This window comes from Camelus bactrianus, chromosome 2 (assembly GCF_048773025.1).
Source record: "Camelus bactrianus isolate YW-2024 breed Bactrian camel chromosome 2, ASM4877302v1, whole genome shotgun sequence".
Classification (NCBI taxonomy): domain Eukaryota; kingdom Metazoa; phylum Chordata; class Mammalia; order Artiodactyla; family Camelidae; genus Camelus; species Camelus bactrianus.
This window is the reverse complement of record NC_133540.1, coordinates 58377963-58392681: the sequence shown is the minus strand read 5'-3', so window position 1 is coordinate 58392681 and position 14719 is coordinate 58377963. Positions and strand designations below refer to the sequence as shown.

Genomic DNA, 14719 nt, shown 5'->3' with positions numbered 1-14719 from the left:
AAAGCAAAGTTGGCATGGATAGAAAACCAGACAGGTGGGGTTGGTAGTTGATTCAAGTAATAAAATCCTTCTCTCCATCCATAGCAGTGACTTTAGTGACCATACCTTGGGTCTCTGATGGAGACCACCAGGCTTGGAAAAGAAAATCAGACATCCTGCTATGCCTGGTACAGCCATTGCTCTCCTGCACATAGTCAGTCAGCAGATACCTGCTTAGTTCTTCCTGTGTGCAAGGAACTGAGCACTAGCCTATTCTTCATTAAGGGGTCATGGTATCCGCTCAAATATTATGGTCAGGATTGTGTGTTTAATGTAGAAAGAGAAATAAACTCCTGTCCAGTTTATATCACAAAGTTGTATTTCTCTTTGAGAAACTTAGTCCAGTATATAGTGCTGTCACTCTGTCACAGCACTAAAAATAAAATGCATTTTTCTTTAGTTTTTTAAACATCACCATTTTAGGGTAAAATTGCTTTTTACCCATAAGCTTTGACAAAAGATGTCTGACTAGAAAGCCAGATTTGGAGCAACTATTTGTCTTGTGCATGATTGATCTTTTTATAAACAAAAGATTATCTCTTGTTTTCGATAGAAAGAAGAGTCGGTGGATGATAAATGGAATCGAACAACTTTCCAGAAGTCTGTCCCCATGAGCACTTACTTGGTGTGCTTTGCTGTACATCAGTTTGACTCCGTAACAAGAATGTCAAAAAGGGGAATACCTGTGAGTACCACTGTATTTTTTAAACTTTACCACCTATGCATTTGTGATTTTCTACTTTTTTTGAATAGTTTTTTTTCACACAACAGACTAGAAAAGCCCACTGGTCACCAGGATCTGTGATCCTAATGATACACTGAACAATATAGAGAAATGTAAGCCAAAAGGGCCCAGGTGGAAAATGAACCAACAAAATAGCCATAGGAATACATAGCCTTGAATTATTTTAAGGGGAAAATTCACTATAAATCCAAAGCTAGCTCCTAAGTATATCAGCACAAACGTATTAAACATTTCAGTATGCCCAATTTAGTAAAACGGTTGGGTGTATATGTTTGGGGTCCCAGATGGAGACCAGAGGGAGAATAAGAAACCAGAGGTAGAAAAATATTCTTCAAGTAACTAAGCACTGAAATGTCTGATTCTGATATGTAATTCTAAATAGTGTGTCAAAAAGCGTTTCTTAAAAGTATGAGAAGATATAAATAAGCTTTTTAAAAATCAAGATGATGAACTTAATAATTTTCTTCAGAAAAGCTAAATACTTTTACCTAATTATTTTCCTCAGTTTGGAGGCCCCTATTTTGCTCAGGCCGTGAACACTTGCTAGGCTGTCTAATGGTTAGTCCACCTCTGTGCTACATATTATATACATAAAACAAAATGCTATATAATTCTATAAGAAAGAAACCATCATTCTCACTTTACAGAGGAGAAAACTGAAACAATGAGCTTAGGTAATTTGCTCAAGATCACCCAAGTGGCAACTGGTGGAATCTCAAATTCCAAATTCTTTTCAAACAATGTACCCTGCTCCACCTTCTGAAATGTGATATTCTGAAAAATATCTTTACCTCTTCACCAGTCACTGGAGGGAAGAGATGCTCCTCCCTCTACCCCACATACAGAAGATAGAAAACCAGAGTTTTCCCTCCTGCAAAAGCCTGTAGAGCTCTTTCCTTCAAAAGTTGAACAGGATCTTACAGGAAGACTTTAAGGCAGTGTGAATGTCAATTCAAGATAAACTTCACCTCTTGGGCATTTGAGAGGTTGCCTGACTGGCCCCCTACCCACTCACTCTAACTTGGAATCTAGCACTTAACACCCAAGTACAAATGTTCCAGTACAATTTCCTACCCCAGAAAACCACCCTACTTAAATCCACTTAAATGTAACATCAGCAGGAACCCACACCAGCCTCACAGTACTACATTCTTAGAGCTGAAAAGACAACATAAGACAAACAGGCATATGAGGAAAATAAGCAACATAAAAGAGAAAATCCAAGACAAATAAACAGAAAAGCACAGAGTGAGTAAATAGTAACAGCTAGGGAAACCAAAAAAAGCCATAAAAATTAGAATTCTCACAAATAAATCCTTCAATTATTATACTCAGAGATTCAAGAAGATATGATCATCATAAGATAAGAACAGAAAGCTATGGGAAAACAATGAGAAATAGCAGAAAAAGTTTAAAAACATGATTTCCAAAGTATGACCTCAATCTGACCCCCAGGAACCTGTTGCTAATTCCTTCTAAAACTAGAGCTCAATAAACTGATAGCTTTAGTTCCTACACACTGCTTTGTATTTTTACTAACTCCACAGAGATGCATATATTGTTAGAAGCCCTCATATGTCTTGTGGGTTTTCCACTTTTATATTGCATCTGTCATTTCTGTAAGTTAGAAACAATACGGGTATATCAAAGCATCAATTTACTACATGATCTAGAGCCAAAGTGTCTATATTACTTTTTCAGTAAAAAAAAAAAAAAGAAAAGAAAAGAAAAGAAAAGAAACTAGTTAGTTTTTGTGTAATATATTTTTAGTAGAAATTTCATGACTCAAAAGACCATTCTTATCTACTCTGCTTCTGTCAGTATTATTCTGGTACATTTATCACCTGCTATTCATAATGAGATTATACTGTGCAATTCAAGAATCTGTAATATCCTGATTACACTCACCATTCTGGAAAGAATCTCTTTATATCAATAAATATTGAATTGAGGCCTATGTTCTTCTTAATTTTTTACCTGTAGTAGTAGATATTAGTACCTGAACCATTCACTATGCTTAAAATGTCCTTGATGCTCATGAGAAAATTCAGATTAGAGGACCTAATCCTAAAAAACTGTTAGGAAAAAAGATAACCAGGTTTGGAAGGTAGCTCAAAAGACTTAACTCTGCATATTTTCTTTTCTGAATGTTAGTTGCCTTACATTTTTTATTGAGGTATAGTTGGTTTACAATGTTATATAAGGTTCAAGTGTATGACACAGTGATTCACAATTTTTAAAGGTTATACTCCATTGACAGTTATTATAAAATATTTGGCTATATTCCCTGTGCTGTACAATATATCTTTGTAGCTTATTTATTTTATACATAGTAGTTTGTACCTTATAATTGCCTACCTGTATTTTGCCTTTCCCCCTCCCCTCTCCTTACTAGTTTGTTCTCTGTATCTGAGTCTGCTTCTTTTTTATTATATTCACTAGATTGTTGTATGTTTTAGATTCTGAAAATAAGTGACATCATACAGTATTTGTCTTTTTCTGACTTATTTCACTAAGCATAATGCCCTCCAAGTCCATCCATGTTGTTGCAAATGGCAAAATTTTATTCTTTTTTATGGCTGAGTAGTATTCCATTGTGTGTGTGTGTGTGTGTGTGTGTGTGTGTGTGTATAAATCACATATTCTTTATCCATTCATGTGTTGATGGACACTTAGGTTGCTTCCATATCTTGGCTATTGTAAATAATGCTCCTGTGAACATTGTGTGCATATTTCTTTTTGAATTAATTTTTTCATTTTCTTCGACTATCTACCCAGAAATGGAATTGTTGGATCATATGGTAGTTCTGTTTTTAGTTTTTTGAGGAAATTCCATACTGTTTTCCATAGTGGCTGGAGCAATTTACATTCCCACCAACAGTGTACAAAGTTTCCCTTTTCTCCACATCCTCACTAAGATTTGTTATTTGTGGTCTTCTTGATGCTAACTTTTCAGAATGAGTTTGATTTTTATAGCATTTTAATAAATTACAAAATTTTTCTTTCTTTCCTAGAAGGGCTATTTTACATTAAGGGCTCTTAATCTTCTCTAAAGAAATGTATTTAATTCAAGAAGCCATAGAAGACTGCTAATGATTCTTATTCTTTATTCAAATTCATAAAATAATATTAATAAAAAATAAAATAAAATTCTATGAGGTAAGGTAGATTTCTTAAATGTTTGTTTAAAAAAAATGCTACTGTAGTAATGATTATCACCAAGCGTCAAACAACTTAAATTTTGACTTAAATGAGAAGTCAGCTGCAAACAAATGTTTTCTGTAACCTAAGTAATGATCTGGGTTTCTTCTCAAACAGTACCTCATAGCAGCTGAGCTCTGGAACTCAAAGTTCTGAACACATTTTGAACCTTCAAAGCCACAGAAAAAAAACAGTCCTTAGTCACCCAAATTTCAAGCCAAAATTTTGTGTATTTGTAATCACCTATGGATAAGAGGCAAACTAAGATTTAGGAAGAATATATCACATCCCTGTGATAAAGTAGTCACAAACAAAACTTGAAAAAAATCCCAAAGTATCACTGTTCCTTTCTGCTAAGTATTCCTCCTCCCCAAATGCCTGCCTACTGCTTGAAGAACATTACAAGGACATAAACTTATAAAATTAAGCACATTTGATGACATTCAGTAATACTAACTATGTACCTTAAACATGCATTTATAGAATTAAAAACAATATAGAATTCTTTTCTCTTTTTCATCCTGGCTATGTCAGCATCGATAATAAAATTTAGGGTTCCTCCAATCAGAATGTTTTATCAGTCTTTATTGAGCACCTACTGCGTGCACAAGGAGTATGCTAAGCCCTGAAGGGAGTAAAATATGCTAAGATAACTACACTTCAACTGAGATGTGCAACAGGGACAGTCACCTATGTCCTGTGTCATCCGAGTGTGTTTTCAGTTCTTTGCTGATATACCATCTCTTTGAGTGCCAAAGATCTCACCTTCTGTTTTAGGAGGCCCTGCAAGAGTCTTGGGCCATATAAAGTGATGTGTCTTTTGGAACAGTTCAGATAAGAGGGACAAACCTCAAGAAATGAACAGATGCTAAGTCTGCTTGATGATCGGCAGTGGAAAGGCAGGCTGTTGTTGATGGGTAGAGTGACCATACATTTTATCATTTATAAAATATAAATAATAGAGGTGTTATTAACTATGCTGAGATGAGAGGTGTGAACAGATAATCAGTAGATTTACCTTCCTGGGATATTCCTGGGCAAACTGGATGTTTGGCCACCTTTGTCAGTGGAAGACACTCAGCAGACAAGGACAACAGGGCACAGTAGATCTGCAGGGCCCCCAGATGGTGGTGGCAAACCTGCAGGCACTGGCTGGGCTTCTGACCAGGGTGGTGGTAGCAGTGGTGGCTGCCATCTGTTCAGCCTAATCCCCTCTGTTCACATAGTCTTTCCAAGTTCAGTGCCTTTCATCTTAGACCCTAACATGCCCTTCCAGAGTCTTGCCCCATCAACCTCAGTACCCCTCTCCTGGTTCACAAAAATTTCATCTAGTTTATTGAGACAGAGCCGGCTGGGCCTCCCTCCATTCTCTTCCACACTATTGTTAAAGCATAAACTCTGTGGTTTTCTTTTTCCTCACCTTCTGTTTTTATTATTAAAAGCCTTTCCAACCAGGCTCTTGCGAATCAAAAGGTTTTGGCTTTCAAATTTATTGTGTGGGCATGAAAAGCCTATTCTGGAGTCAAAAAATTAACTTTTAGTTTCCTCCCCCCCTTCATTCTAATAGTATTCCTAATGGTAATGTGGATACCACAATGCAATTTTCACCCACACATAAGGAAGTCCAAAGAAAATTAGAGGTTAATCATTCAATATATTATCTCTAATGATACAAATGTTCTCGATGGACACATAAAACTATTAGATTAGCTTATTTAATGCTCACATTAACTATGAGGTAGGTATTATTATTTCTATTTTGTAGCTAGAGAAAGTCAGGTTTCATTCTTAGGCACAGAAAAAAGTAGTAGAATGATATAGTAAAACGAGCTGCGCTGAAGTCTAGTGTCAGTTTTATCTTCATTTTTCTCATGTACACAATGAGGAAGTTTATTTTTAAAACACTTCAAACTCTAAAATTTGAAATAAAGGTCTACGATCCTTATCTAAAACCTTTGTGACTTGTACACTGGAATTCAGAAATTTTCAGATTTGTGAAAGGTACTATTGAGTAAAAACAGCGGGATCTGGGGCAGCACCTTATATATCAAACAGTAATATTTCTGCAGCAGTATTTTTGTACTGAGAACAATAAGAATTATTTTAAAAAACTCCTATCAGTTCAGGTTAGATGATACTACCATATTAGTTTGCTTAGAACATATGAAGAACTTTAGATTTTCAGAACTTGTTGGATTTTACAGTTGTGGAAACTGGACTAATGAAAGGATTGGAAGTTATCATCAGTGATGCAAAATATTTTATTTTATTATTAATAGTGTCAGATTCATAAAACTGATATGTAGAGTGGAACATCGCATAGTAAGTGCTTATCACATTATCTGGAAATTTTTAAGTACTCAGACTAATAAGTAATCATAATGATTGCACATAAAAGAAATGACAGTAACCAATTAGAATCAATTCTCACAGCTTAAATTCTCTCTCAAATTCCTGGAGACCCTTAATTAAAAGGACAATATTAACAACTCTAAAAGCCTTCTTTACCGTAGATTTCCACAGGATAAGAGAAAAGCAACAACAGTGATAAAGCAGATGTATTACAGAATAATCAGCAGCATATAGGCTTCAGAAGGCATAGATTCCACATCCAACACTAGCCCAGCAGATTCAGTGCTTTGAGCCATGACCAACACTATCCACCAGTGGTATATCTAGAAAATTTAATTGACTTAGGGATTTTACTATCTTTAAAAAGTAAATATATGAATTCATGGTAGGTTCTTGAAGCTGTACAAACTTCATATATATATGCATACATATGTGTATATATGTATAAAATTTATACAAAACCTTTATATTTAACCTTTAATAGAGTCCTTAATGATAAAGGTATATGTGACTTCTTAGAAGTTAAGAAGAAGAAAGAATATACATGGATATCTCCCTTTTCACCCCATGCTATTTCAATATGGTTAGCTACATGCTTAAAAAAATTATCTCAGTAAAACAAGCATGTAAACTAGAAAGACAGCAATTATTACTGAGGAATGACAACTCAGGAGCAATTTACTGAACTTCGTCATGGACAGAGTGCTGAGGCTTAGCAGACGATAGAGGAGAGTCAGCCACTTCTACCAAAGCCCACAGAAAGGAATCTTTAAAATAAAAATGTTTGTGATATATGGCAGATAGGACACATAAATATGCTTTGGCTAAGGACATCACAACGTTAATGGGCTGTATCTATATATTCTGTGACTGCTTAACTCAGTTGATCAAAGCAGTGGTCATAAAATATGATTGATGATGCTTCAAAATAAGGGTCATAGATCATAGGTGACCTGCAGACTGGCCAGACTGTAGAGCAAAACATACTTCTGTGTGGTGTTGAGCTTCTCAGAAACAAAAGAGGAAGGGACTACTTTTATTTTGATTGAATTTACATTAACATCAATCTTGTTGAAGGACACTGCATGCCAGCATTGCTGCTGGCAACAGAAACATGGAGAGTAAGAAACCCAGACAATCTCAGAAGCATTCTGATGGAAGGGAGTCCATCTACCAGCACAGGCAATGAGAAGGAACTGGTAGAAAAAGCACAAGGTCTTTCTCCTCCCCGTTGCTCCACTGAAGGTGGGGGACCTCACTGTTACCTCTTCTTCCTCTTTCTCAACCCTCTTTCACTCTCCAAATATGTACCACACAAAAGTACAGAGTGTGTAGACCACAGTGGAGTGGGTCAAGAGGAACTACCCTTTCTGAAGGTTTTAACAGAAGGGAAGAGATGTGGTAGAAATTCTGAGGAAGTACTGACATACTAATCAGTTCACAGATGAAAAATTCTGAGCATCTCAGTTTACAACACGGCAATCCTATATGCATGTGACGGTTTTGATTTCATAGGGGGCAATTACCTTTGCTCTGTTCAGTGGCCGCCAACTGGATCCTTGGTTTCACTTAACTTCTTAGAAGAGGCATGCGGTTGTTCACAAAGAGAACAGGAGGTCAGTGAGGAAATGTATCACCTCTTCTGGAAAGCAAATAAATAAATAGATTAATTAATTAAAAAAAACAAAACTTAAAAGAATGATGGGCTGATGAATGAGTCAGTTTTGTAGCCCTGAAGATGAAGATGAACACGTCTCTACTTATATCAATAAAGGACGAATGTCAACTACCCAGTAGGTGTGGGAACAGTGAGCCAGCGCTGGTGGTTTAAGGGATGCTTTTTAGAAACTCATCCTTGAAATTATTGGATCTTCTCTCAGTTCACCATGTCTAAGAAAAGCTGTGTGTCTAAAAAAGAAGATCAAAACTAACAATGCATTTGAAATAATAATAAAGGAGGAAGGCAGGCATAGTTTCTCTTTATTTTTTCCTATTTTCAAATGATGAGTCACCTGTCCTGTTTAGGTAGGTGGGACTGAACTTACCAGATGGCTGCATCTTTTGCTTTACTTGAGAGTTTTGAATCAGGCCTTAGATTCAACAAATATACTTTATTTGAATTCCTCACACACTTCTTTAAAAAACACTTCTTTTTTTTTTTCCTAGGGCAGTTTTAGATTTACAACTAAATTGAGGGGAAGGTACAAATATTTCACACAAACCTCCTGCTCTCACACATGCATAGCCTTCCCCATTATCAGTATCACTCCTCCAAAGAGTACAAGGATGAATCTACATCAACGCACTGTAATACCCAAAGCCCATAGCTTACCTTAGGGTTCACTCTCAGTGTTGTATGTTCTATGCATTTGGATAAATGTATAATGATAGATATCCATCATTACTGTATCAAAGTATTTTCACTGTTCTAAAAATCCTCTGTGCTCTACCTAATCATCTCTCCATCCCTCACCCCTTGGCAGGGCAACCACTGATCTCCTTACTGTCTCCATAGTTTTGATGCTTGCAAAATGTCACATAGTTGGAATCATATACTATGTTGCCTTTTCAGATAGGCTTCTTTCACTTAGTAATATGCATTTAAGATTCCTCCTTATTTTTTCAGTTTCATAGCTCATTTCTTTCTAGCACCGTATAATATTCCATTGTCCACAGTTGATGTGGTATATGAAAGACATCTTGATTGCCTCCAAGTTTTGGCAATTATGAATACAGCTGCTATAAACATGCTCGTGCTGGACGTTTTAAACTCTTTTGGGTAAATATGAAGGAGCACAATTGTTGGGTCATATGGTAAGAGTATGTTTAGTTTTGTAAGAAACTGCCAAGCTGTCTTACAAAGTGGCTGTACCATTTTGCATTCCCACCAGCAAAGTATCAGAGTTCCTACAGCTTCACATCCTCACCAACATTTGGTGTTGTCAGTGTTTGGGATTTCGCCTTTCTAGTGAGTGTGCCATTTTAATTTGCATCTTCTTGACGACATATGATGTGGAGTGTCTTTTCATATACTTGTTCGCTCTCTGCGTATCTTCTTTGGTGAGCTGTCTAATAAGGTGTGTGGTCCATTTTTTAATCAGGTTGTTTCTTTTCCTCTTGTTGAGTTTTAAGAGCTCTTTGTATATTTTGAATAACAGTCATTTATCAGATGGGCATTTTGCAACTATTTTCTTCCAGTGTGCAGCTTGTCTTTTCATTCTCTTGACATCATCTTTCACAAAGCTGACTAGGTTTTCTTCTATGCTATCTCCTAGAAGTTTTGTAGGTTTGTGTTTTACATTTAGATATGTGATCAATTTTGAGTTAATTTTTCTGAAGGGTGTGAGCTCTGGGTCTAGATTCATTATTTTTACACATGGATGTTCAGTTGTTCTAGCACCATTTGTTGAAAAGACTATCTTTGCTCCACTGTATTGCCTTTACTCCTTTGTCAAAGATCAGTGACTCTATGTGGGTCCATTTCTGGGCTTCCTATTGTCTTGAATTGACCTATTTGCTTATTCTTCTGTTAATATCACATTGTCTTAATTACTCTAGCTTTCAGTAGGTCTTGAAGTCAAGTAGTATCAGTCCTCCAACTTTATTTTTCTCCTTCATTGTTGTGTTGGTTATTCTGGGTTGTACATGCTTAGAATTGGGAGGTAAAAAGTCTGTACTTGCTTTGATTTATAAATTATGTCATGGCATAAAATAAATCCTAGAGACTTGGAGCTGTAGGTTATCAAGGTGTAGCTTATCAAGATGCTTCCCTCTCAGGAAAATTTTGAATCATTGTATTTTAGACTCTGAAGTAGAATAGTTTCATATCAAAAGGGTACTTTGGGTAGCAATGGATAAAAAAGCACAAGTGGAAAACATGTGTCTAAGGGCCCTTTTAGATGTGAAAAATCACATGCTTTATTTCCTCAAAGATAAATTACACAGAGATAGATATGTAGATAGAAACATAAATATTAAGAAGACAATATATGTTCTAAATAGAAAAAAAGGTAATAACACTTAAAAATATATCAGACACTATGCCAGCCATTATGTCTTACATTATTTCTAGTCATTGAAATTACTCAGTGAGTTATGCAGTATTCTTTTCCTTTACACATGAGTCTCAGAGATGCGAAGCAATTTGTCCAAGACCACGTAGAACTGGAATTCCAATTAGACTTATCTGGCTCCAAAGTCCACCTTCTTTCCACTATGTCATGTGTCATATTTTTTGTGTTTTATCAGATGAAGAATTTTCACTGGATTTTTGTGTGTGTGTGTTTTTTTTAAATAGCTCACTATATATGTCCAGCCAGAGCAAAAACACACAGCTGAATATGCTGCAAATATAACTAAAAGTGTGTTTGATTATTTTGAAGACTACTTTGCTATGGAATATTCTCTTCCTAAATTAGGTGAGAACCATTTTTTAATTTTCTTATATTTAATATTGCCTTTGTTTTCATCCAGGTTAACTCACTTTCTCCAGTTTTAGCATCCTTAGTTAATGGTCATCTCTTATTCTTTTTATTATATGCCTGTACTATGTGCCTAATACTTATTAGATGCTGAAAGATCCATTCTGGATTCCTCCAAAAATAACATCTATACTCTGTTTTTACCCAATAAATGTATAGTATTTTACTTTCAAATAAAGATGTAAGTATATATGTAAAACTGCAGACATCAGTAATGATGGAGCCATAAACAGCAACCTAGAATCAGTTGATTTCAAAATCAGTACCCATCCCAATAGCTTACACTGCCTCCCTACCATCAGTGAGCTGATAAATAATGCTGTCAGAGTGCCATGTATTTCCAGTCTTTCCACTATTGCACACAAATTCTAGATTCTCCAGCAGTTAAAATGAAACACTGGTGCTCCTTCCATAAATATTTCTTCCAACATTGAGGAGGGAGTGGAACATGTTTTCTTTTTAAAATAAAAATAGTGCTATAATCACAATGGTGTGGATACAATACTCCTATCATTAGCAAAAGTGGTTTTAGCAAAGACTTTAAATGTAAAGCCCAAAGAGATGTCTGTAGGGATGAAATGAAGGCAACCAGAAAACAAACCAAACAATAGTTGACTTCTCTATTTCTGTTTCTCTCCTTACTTTAATAAATTACCAGTGCAAAGCAACTGGAATACCAAACTCTCTACATGGCAATGGCTGTGACCAGGTAACTTTCTGGATGCTACATTTAAAAAAAAAAAAATTGCTTAACACATACTTGGGAAGGAGACAGGAGGGGAAACAACTTTTCACCAAAGTCGGAATAATTTAATAAAATGTTGAGCGCATTAATTAGAAAGTCTTTTTTTCTCTTTATTTCTCTTGTACCACTCAGGATAACCTGGGATGTGGAAATCTCACAAATGTATTTCTCTCTTCTCTTTTCTTCCTCTTTCTCCCCATTCCTTCTTTTTCTTTATACTTTCATCTACATTTTCAACCCTTTCAGAATTGACTTTATCTTAGACTATCCTGACAATTGACTTCTGTATATATTACACCGCCCCAAAATTAAAAGCACTAGAGCTAATTAATTATAATGTCAATACTCACAGGGAAATGAGGTTACAAAAAATTCCTTTTGTTCATGAGTTAGGTACATGTGACACTGTAACATTATGGAAAATACTGGCCCTTCGGGAGAATAGTTCTCCAACCTTTAAGTGGTATTCTCATGACAAAATAACCAAATCTAAGAATGAAAATAACACTAAAAGGAAACTGCTGTAATTTTTACCTCCATTTAAGATGTATCCATTTTCGTTCTTTTATAAAAAGCTTTAAGAATTTTTATTTTAACGAGAAAGGATCTTTTCTTAAATTTTAGATGAAAATTTAATTTATTTTCATATATGTGCCTCATTTAAATTGTATGTAATTAAAGTAATTCCATCCTTATCATAGTTCATTAACTGGAGAAGCTGTGTTGTGCCCACTGATCAATCTCAACCTTTTCTGTCTGGGGATTTAATACAGAACTGATCAGCACTGCCTCTTCCTGTCAGATACTCTGTGTAAGATTATAGGTCCCAGCAAAAATAAGGAATAGAATGTCTAGATAGAATTCAACACTTCAGAAATGAAAGGGAATTTAGAGAGAATATAGTCAATTCCACGTTGATCCAGCTAATTTAATACAGACATACGGTGGATGGTAAGTATTTAATTAGTAGGGAATCAGGTTGACCTCAAATTGTACAGAATTAGGGAAAAGTGGAATTTTGTATTCTCTAGTAATCTGTATCCTTGGATCGAAATATATTTCCATATGCTTGGAAACTCTACACTTCTAAGTGTTCCATTTTCTCAGTCCTTTTTACAGCATATCCCCCCAAACAGAAGCTCGGTGTTATCAAAGTGAAAGTCATGGGGGAAAAAGCAAATAAAAATGAAATACATAAAGGAACAAAAGACATAGAACTATAGAGGACTTGAAAAGAGCATTGCCATTAATATCCTTCTTAAAAAATAAAAGACACATTGATACCTGGAGCCAACAGGAAAAGTTCCATGGAAATTTTGAGTTCATTAAGACTGAAAAGTTTACACAAATAGATGATTGTTTTTTACTCTAAGAAATTATTTTTAGCCTTTTTAAAATACATTCATCCAAAGAACTTAATTTGGTAAGAAACATTATGAACACATGGAAAGAATGTTTCTCACCGGACTCTCTTTTTCCATAGATAAAATCGCTATTCCAGATTTTGGCACTGGAGCTATGGAGAACTGGGGACTCATCACATACAGAGAAACGAACCTGCTCTATGACCCTGAGGAATCAGCCTCATCAAACCAACAGAGGGTGGCCACTGTTGTTGCCCATGAACTTGTGCATCAGGTATAGAACCTTAGCATCAACTTAGCTTGTTTTAAAAAGTGGCTTAAGACCAAAGGAATAATTGAAATTAATAAACACTTCGTCTTAAAGAAACTTTTAAGACACATTGTTTTGCCTTTAGTAAATACATGAGGCCTTCCTAGAACTTTAAATATTCCCAGAAATGCCTAAATAAAGGCAGTAAACTAAGGAGAATTTAAGATCCTTTAAAAACTAGGGATATAAAACAAGAAATAAATGCTAAGTATGAAGCCTGCCTCTTCTGGGTCAAGTGACAAAATTTATATGAACAAATGAATCTTCTGAAATTATTTAGGTCTCTCTACCAAAGGCATGAGAATTTAACTATCTCTTTATTGCTTATAATTTCAGTGGTTTGGAAATATTGTGACCATGGAATGGTGGGACGACTTGTGGCTAAATGAAGGATTTGCTTCCTTCTTTGAGTTCCTGGGAGTAGAACATGCAGAAAAAGAGTGGCAAATGGTGAGCCCTAAACATATAAGTTCCAAATCTGTTTTCCTCATGCCAAGCAGGTTGAAGCCTTTGGACTATGACAATGGCCCTGAGGTCAGGGCCAAATGCAGTGATGAATTGGGAATTCCACTGGGAGAACAAGGTGGAGCCAGCTGGCTCTGCTGAACTACATCTTGCTTAGAGCCTCTGCTCAGGCCCTAGAGGGCAACTGACCACCAGGATCTGAAAATACCGTGGGTAGAGTCATTCAAGAACATGTGCCAAGGCAGAAAAATATCTAGCTTAGATAATGCCAACTCTGTGTTCAAGAAAGTACCTGTAGTGCTAAGCCTTTGAAAAATGTCTAAGCCTAATTTTACAGATGACTTACCTTAGACAGGTTGCTGAAATGATTTGGTAAAGAGGTTAGCACACAAATTCAGTAGTTAGACTCAGGTTCAGATCCTGGACACATCATTTCTGAGATGCTTTACAGGAAATGTGACCTTGAGCAAGTTGCATATCCTCTCTGAGTCAGTCCTCTCCTCTATGAAAGAAGAATATTATTCTCCACCCTGTAAGCTTAAAAGCTCCCAAAACGTACATGTAATTTCTATTATTATAGCATGTGTCCCTGAGGGGCCTAGAACAGAGGCTTCTATGAACTCTACAGACATTTTTCCCCAAAGCTACATCTGTTTTTATTTGTATTTAGATTTTTTAAGTATTCTCATTAGTGTGTTTATATAAAATAAGTGTGTGGATATGTTAAGCAGTCTTACAGAAGGTCGTGTACTATACAGAGTACTGCCCTCTACTGGACAGAATAAGAAGAGTGTTAGCAGCTTCAAGAGCTAACAATCCAAATGTCTTCTTTTAAAAAAGATTTTATATATATATATTTAATTTTTAAAATTCTAGCTCTTGAAGATATATAGGGGAGGGAGAATCAAATACTTAATATTTTTAAAACAATACATTCCTATGTCAATCACTGCAATCCTTTCCAAATAAAAAATTACTTTCCTAAACAAACAAAAAAACTTAAAAAAGAGAAGAATA

The 14719-nt window shown here is 35.6% G+C and overlaps 1 protein-coding gene across 1 annotated transcript in view; it reads left to right on the top strand.

Moving 5' to 3' along the window:
* Window positions 1–14719, top strand: part of ENPEP (glutamyl aminopeptidase) — a 76418-nt gene that overhangs the window by 15953 nt on the left and 45746 nt on the right. The window contains exons 3-6 of the mRNA XM_010953685.3: window positions 593–724; window positions 10635–10755; window positions 13047–13201; window positions 13574–13687. Coding sequence (XP_010951987.2) covers window positions 593–724; window positions 10635–10755; window positions 13047–13201; window positions 13574–13687 — 522 coding nt within the window. The remainder of the gene's footprint in view (window positions 1–592; window positions 725–10634; window positions 10756–13046; window positions 13202–13573; window positions 13688–14719) is intronic.